The sequence below is a fragment of the Nicotiana tabacum genome, chromosome 11 (assembly GCF_000715075.1).
Source record: "Nicotiana tabacum cultivar K326 chromosome 11, ASM71507v2, whole genome shotgun sequence".
NCBI classification, from domain to species: Eukaryota; Viridiplantae; Streptophyta; class Magnoliopsida; order Solanales; family Solanaceae; genus Nicotiana; species Nicotiana tabacum.
The window spans coordinates 162,761,644-162,768,719 of NC_134090.1; the positions used below are offsets into that span (position 1 = coordinate 162,761,644).

The window sequence follows — 7,076 nt, forward strand, 5'->3', positions numbered from 1 at the left end:
ATAGTATTCCCAATATTGTTTCATTTTGCAGGGCCTCTATTATTTTTTATTCATAATGATATGCTTTAATTATAATTATAGCTAGATTAATGCCATGATAAGTTTAAATCACAAATATAATATCGAATCAATCAAACGTAATTAAAGTCTAAGCAAGTATTTAATATTTATAAAAAAATTGATTGTTGATTTTTAAAAGATGGGGTATTTTTTATTTTTTAAAACTTTCGAAATTTCCAAAAGATGAAGAGGAATATCCTGGTAAGCATCATGTTTATTTATAATACCAGCACTCAAAGTGAAAAAGTAAATAAAAAAGGCAAATTTATATGCACAAACAAGTCGAAACATTATTTCTGAGATTGCACCATCAAAAGTTCTAAAAACTAAACTCCCAATTCCTAAAAAACCAAGAATTGAAAAATAAAACAAAATAAAAAAGAGCAAGTTTTATTGCATTTCCTCTAGCTCCCGAGAAAGACATTATATGAACTGGATTAAAAGGGTCAGTTAAACTCATAGATCATGAGATTCTGATCGTCTTCCTTCCCGTGCTTTTTTTATGGATGAAATTCTTCGAGTCATATTTTTCTGTCAGATAGCGAGTAATTAATAACTCATCAGTAAACACTAACCGAAAGCGGATGAGAGATAATTTCTTCAATCTTTCAGGAAAACTAAACTCAGTGCCTTCGACACGAATGCTATGACGAACTAATTTCTCCGTTCTTCCAGCAAACTGAACCCAATACCTTTGACACGAATGTTACAATGAAGTCATTAAAAGCTCTTCTAATAATTCAGCCCCCAAGTCCTCAAAAACAAGAACATTATGATTTTCTTTATTCTTTTTCTTTCTACTACTTCTCTTATGCTTCACTCTCCTTGTTTTATGAGTAGCTTTTAGAACAGCAGCAGGAGACAATCCATCTTTACAAGAATACTCAATTTTTTCAAGTGATTTCTTAACTTTTTCCAATGGAAAATTAAGAAGAGACCAAGGACCTCTCATTGATAATGCAGCTTGATCATAAGCTAAAGCAGCTTCTTCAGCTGTATCAAATGTTCCTAACCAAACCCTAATTCCATTTCTTGTTGAATCTCTTATTTCTGCTGCATATTTACCCCATGGCCTTTTTCTAACTCCTATATAATGCTTTTCTTCTTCTTCTTCTTTTTCTTTTTCTTTTTCTTCTTGGGATGTTACCTCTTCTAATTCTTGACCATGGCTAGTGCTTCCTTTTGATATAATTGTATTGTCTGAGGATTCTTCAAATATTTGATGATTTTCATCTTTCTCTGAGTTATATGGTATTGGTGATTGATCATCATCAAACCATGGATTATTGAAGAAAAGATCATCATCCCATTGTAAAATTGGTGATTGATCTTGGAAAAAGAAGAAGTTGGAATGTGAAAATGAAGTGTCTATTTCTAGTGGGCTTGAGTTACTTGACATCTTTTTGTGTTTTTGGTTGTCAAGAGAGTCTCAAAGTTCTTGAATAGCTAATGTGACTTTTATATGGAGTATATAAGAGAGTATTGAGGAGAAAAAGAGTAATCCTTCTTTTTATTTTATATTTATATAGTAGTGACTGATTGAGCACGAATACTAAATCTTTCTGGTTCTCCCTTTCCTCGGACCTCGCGTATAACGGGAATTTAGTGCATCGAGCTGCCTTTTTAGTGACCGATTGAGCATGGACAATATGTTTAAAAAAGAAAGAAAGACGTGTGACACTATTAGCGGGAGCTTAATTAGTGCACCAGGCTGCCCTTTTAGTGACCGATTGAGCACGGACACGGTATATTTAAAAAAGAAAGAAAGACGTATGAAATATATTAATAATCTCTGCAAAACTTGTAGTTTTAAGTATATCATAACATTTATTTAGATATAAGAATATGTAACTAAAACTAAAATTAAAGTTTAAACTTAAAAATTACCCTTTTGTTTTTTAACAAAGTATATATAGATCATGGTTTCAAGGACTTTATATAGATGGATTAGTTAATAGATATGGATGGATATACATATGGCATTTTCCTTGTTCAAGATATTTTCACCTCTTTTTCCGAGTTGATCCAAACCCACTTATTATTGTAAATATCAAGTGACACACTATTGAACGTGGAATGTGTCTTATTCTTTCATTAAATTAAATAATGCATTAAAAAAATAAGCTTAGGGGGTGAGGTGTAGGTAGAGTGTAAACCCTAGGAGAAAGACAAGAGTACACCTTGGCCAAAGTTTGGTATCAATGTGGCCACGTGGCAATGTTTCCTTAGCCATCATTCACAAAGTCTCATATATGAAAGGTTTTTTAAGGTACATTCCTTTGGATCCAATTTTAAGAAGGGTCAAATCAATTGTCTCAAATTTTTATACGCAAGATTGTTGAATCGCCGAGATTGCAAAATATGCAACAAAACGGTGTGCAGCCTTTAGTTTTGACCAAAGAAAATTTTTAAGGGTATATGTACTAGTGGTATAAAAATATTTTGTAAATTGTCTCAAAATTTTATACGCAAGATTGTTGAACGCCGAGATTGCAAAATAAGCGAAAAAACGGTGTGCAGCCTTTAGTTTGACCAAAGAAATTTTTTGAGGTGTAGGTACTAGTGGTATACAAAATATTTTGTATATTTGAATTATTTAAAAGGTGATTAAAAGTAAAATTTTGTGATAATTATTAGTTTGAATTAGAATTTAAGCTATATATACTTATATTATATAAAGATGTTTTATACTAGTAGTGTATTGTACGTCAGAGACAGAGCTAGAGTTTGAAACTTATGGGTTTGATATTCTTTTTCGTTTAAGTTATTGGATTCTAAATTAATAATTTATACATATTCAATAAAAATTTTAAGACAAATATAAAATTTGAACCAAAATTAATGGGTTCGACCGAACCCGTAACTTCTATACTAGCTCTGCCCCTGTTGTACGTGCTATAACATATTGATTACCATGTTTCTTACGTAATCAGATAATAATTGTCATGCGATTAATAATGAACGTACTATCGCATTGAATTACATTGATAATAAAATTTAAAAAAACTATATAAACTTCTAAAAGGTTGGAAATGTTGTTACTAAAAGGAGTCCTCCTCAATTGGCATTTACATAGAAGCTTAATTAATATCTACCGACGATACAACAACAACAACAACGACGACTCAGTAAAATCCCATAAAATGGGATTTGGGGAGGGTAGTGTGTACGTAGATCTTACCCCTACCCCGATGGGGCAGAGAGGTTGTTTCCGATAAACCCTCGGCTCAGGAAGGCAGAAATAAAACAAGAAGAGACAATTCATCAGTAACATCAGCAGAAACCATAAAAATAATATAATAGAAGCATAAAAACCATAAAATAGATGACATGCAATAACCATAACTAGTAATTAAGGCCTGAGGCTATGATAAACAGAAAGGATAATGTGGACTCAACATTAACCACTAACCGTCTAAGATCAACCCTATCAAACCCGCCTCACCCCCGGTATTAAGATTTACTACCCCTTAGCCTACAATCCTTATAATGCTTGACCTCCAGACCTTCCTATCAAGGGACATGTCCTCGGAAATCTGCAGTCGTGCCATGTCCTGTCTGATCACCTCACCCCCAATACTTCTTAGGTCGCTCTCTGCCTCTTCTCGTACTCACCAAGGCCAACCGCTCACACCTCCTCATCGGAGCATCATTACCTGCTAATTAACAGGTACTCTGTCTTATTTTCAAATTTTTTTTTTTTAAAAAGGTCACTTGTAGATGTCTTTTAAAAAAATTGATAACGTATAGGGAGCACACATTTTAATAATATGGTAACGTACATGTTCAATCCACACTTAATTTAGGATTAATTAGCTGCCATATAATATTCTGCCATTCATGATACCCTTTAGTACTACAAGCTATAGAGAAATGTATCAAATACGAGGGAAAATGATATTATATAGTCGTTTTTAAAATAATAGTCGAAAAATATATATTTTTGTGTATATATATATATATATATATATATTCTGTATATTTTATATAAAAATTATATAAATTTTATATATTTTTTCGACTATCAAATATAAATAGTTTCTGACACTGGACTAAAAATGATAATAACTCAATTTTCAAAAAGTCAATATCTGTGAGATAAAGTAAATCTCGTGCTTAAGAACGTTATTGCTACACTACCTAATCCAAGAATTTTTTGGACGTTCTTTTTAGACTTGGACCTACTTAATTTAACTAGAAAGAGTACTTTAAGGAATAAATTTATTAAAAGAACAGTAATAAATACTAAATACTACCATGATAATTAACCAGGATTAAAAATCCATTAGAAAGTAATTTTGGATATATATAGTCAAGTGGGATCATTTTACTAGGTTTATCTCGAGGCATGATAATGCCCTTCTAGTATTATATATTTATTAAATTATGATCATTATAAATCATAATCATTTACATACAGATGAATTTGTTGGTCTAATAGATGCCCAATTGACCAAAATACGCCTACCAACTTTTTTGCGAAAGCTGTTTTTCCTTTTTATTTTATAGACTTTATTTTAAAAAATCAATATTATAATATAACAAAAATAATTGTATATATAGTTTTTTTTTTCATGAAGAGCTACTGTCAAAATTATGAATCTGACCAATTATAGTTGTGATTTACATTGTTGCTTAGACTAGAGCATTGAATGCTATCCGCCTTGATAATTCTTCTTTTTTTTTTTTAAACAAAATTGCTCTTAGCTTGACAAGGTTAATTAGTTAGACCTCTATCGGTATATTAAAAACTGAGTTTAACTTAATATTTTGACAGTCGAAAAAACATTTGTCGTAGCAGGTTGATCTCTTTTTTTTTTCCCCTTCAGATTATTAGTTTCACTTATTAAAAACAATTAGTTATAATTATATTTTAGGCGATTAGCTAGTGTAAATATTGTTTTACGCTATTAGTATATAAAAGTAATAACTCTTATAAGCTATACGAACCTCCACCAATATATATCTCAATGAAGAATGAGCATACTCATTAGATTTAGGCATACTGTTTCATTTCTTTATATATATATATATATATATATATATATGTATGTATGTATTAAATTTTACTAAATAAATATAAAAAATTGATTTTGAACTTGGAAAATTGAATAAGTTATGACAAAATTTCGAACTTAAACTCATAAAGTTCAAATCTAAATGTGCCTCAGATTAGGTTATATGATAATGTTTTGTTGTATTTACATATGATCAAGAGTAATTAAGATATCTAAATCTAAAAGTTATGACGTTGCATTTTGTCAAACAAGATAAGGTTTCTAGAGATACATGCATGAGAGAGCTTGAGAAATAGTGTCAAAAGCTTCAAGTTGTTGTACGATGGATGACTATCCCCCTTTTTTCTTATTTCTTTTTATTTCCCTTGCAAATACTTTATAAATATATTGAATTATTAATTATTGCGGCTTATATTATTATTTTTTTAGTTCTTAAATAGGTGATTTTAACTTCAATTTTTTTGAATATTCTATATTCGAATTCACATAAAAATTAGTCGGGTTGATCTCATATTCTGAACTACGTCGTATAAAGTGAAACAAGCAGGTATATAAAATTTCTTTCTTTTTCTTGTTCAAAATTCAGATCTCTCTTATTTTCCTTTCCTTATGCGTGGATTGTCATGACCTCTTGAACATGTGGTTGGCCAGAAAGAAGGGGGGGAAAAAGAGCATAAATTGGGGACCAAAGGATCAAAGCATTTCCTACTCAAGTTCAATTTGCTATTTGCATTTTTTTTATAGTGCACAAAATAATACGGTTTAACTCTATGCAGAACGATATAAAAAATATTTATACAATCATATCTCTGCTGGTAGCTTAAAAAAATATAGTAAATAACTTGTTATAATTGTTAAACTATAATTTATAATGTATTCTTTACATTGTTATTAGGAATATTATTTAAGTCTTAGAAAGAAGTTATCTGAAAGATTTCATACATTTTGGTCGTCCGTCGATTCCTTTGATAACTTCACATGAAATATTTCTTTTAGTGCTTGAGATATGCATATCAAGGCGGAACTGATAATTTTAAACTTTAAAAACGTTAGCTTAAACATAAAAAAAAATGTTTTTTTTAATTATACATGCGAGAAGGGAGAGGGAATTACAAGATAAGAATCAAACACTAATTCAGATAATTAACCAACTGGACTACTAAAATTCTCCAAAATTCTCCAAAATTTTGGATATCACTTTTCTGAAATAGAGATATTTGTAAAGACCAGTCTAGGGTTCTATGTATTATTGCATAGCATTTCCCATTACCTTATGTCTTACATTATTATAATTAGCTATCATATATAGGAGCAAGTGGCTTAAATTATTTAGAGAGGATGAATCTATTGCAAGTTGAAGTATTGTACCATATATAGGTGCAGAAAAGGACGCAAAAAAAAGAAGAAGATAAAAATGGTCCCCAATTAAAGACCCCATTTAAAAGCATAAGTACCTCTTTAACATTAATGATGAAGACTAAGTACATTATAGATCTACAAGAAGAAATAATATATATTTATATATATGTAATATATATTATTACAAGAAGGGAACGAAATAAAACAAAGGGCAGTATAGGGCACAAAACATCTCACGTTCATGCAGGGGAAGGGTCGTACCACAAGAAATTATGTAGGTAACCTATCCTGACACAAATATGAATGAGTGTGCAAATATTAGTGGGTGATTCTATGCTCGAACCTAAGATAGAGGATTTGAGTATTTTTTTCGGTTCTTTTAGCCAGTAACAACATGTTTGAAATTGACAGAAAGTGCCATTTTGGATATATATCATAGAAAACAGAAACGTATAAGCAATCTACTCCTTCATGAAAAAGAAAAAGACAAAAATACTTGACATCTAAACTGAAAGAAAAGCAAATGAAAATTAAGAAAAGGAAAAAAGAAAGCAAAATCAAAGGTTACAATTTTAGATCTCCATTGACATCTAAATAGTAATAAAATTGATCTTGTTTGTTTTTTCTTCGTTTTACTTT

The 7,076-nt window shown here is 30.3% G+C and overlaps 1 protein-coding gene across 1 annotated transcript; it reads right to left on the reverse strand.

The window, feature by feature from the left end:
- Nucleotides 1-256: 256 nt before the first annotated feature.
- LOC107765917 (ethylene-response factor C3-like) lies at nucleotides 257-1,863 on the reverse strand. The gene has a single exon (XM_016584617.2). The coding sequence runs from the start codon at nucleotides 1,457-1,459 to the stop codon at nucleotides 767-769; it is 693 nt and encodes a 230-aa protein (XP_016440103.1). The 5' UTR covers nucleotides 1,460-1,863; the 3' UTR covers nucleotides 257-766.
- Nucleotides 1,864-7,076: the final 5,213 nt, after the last annotated feature.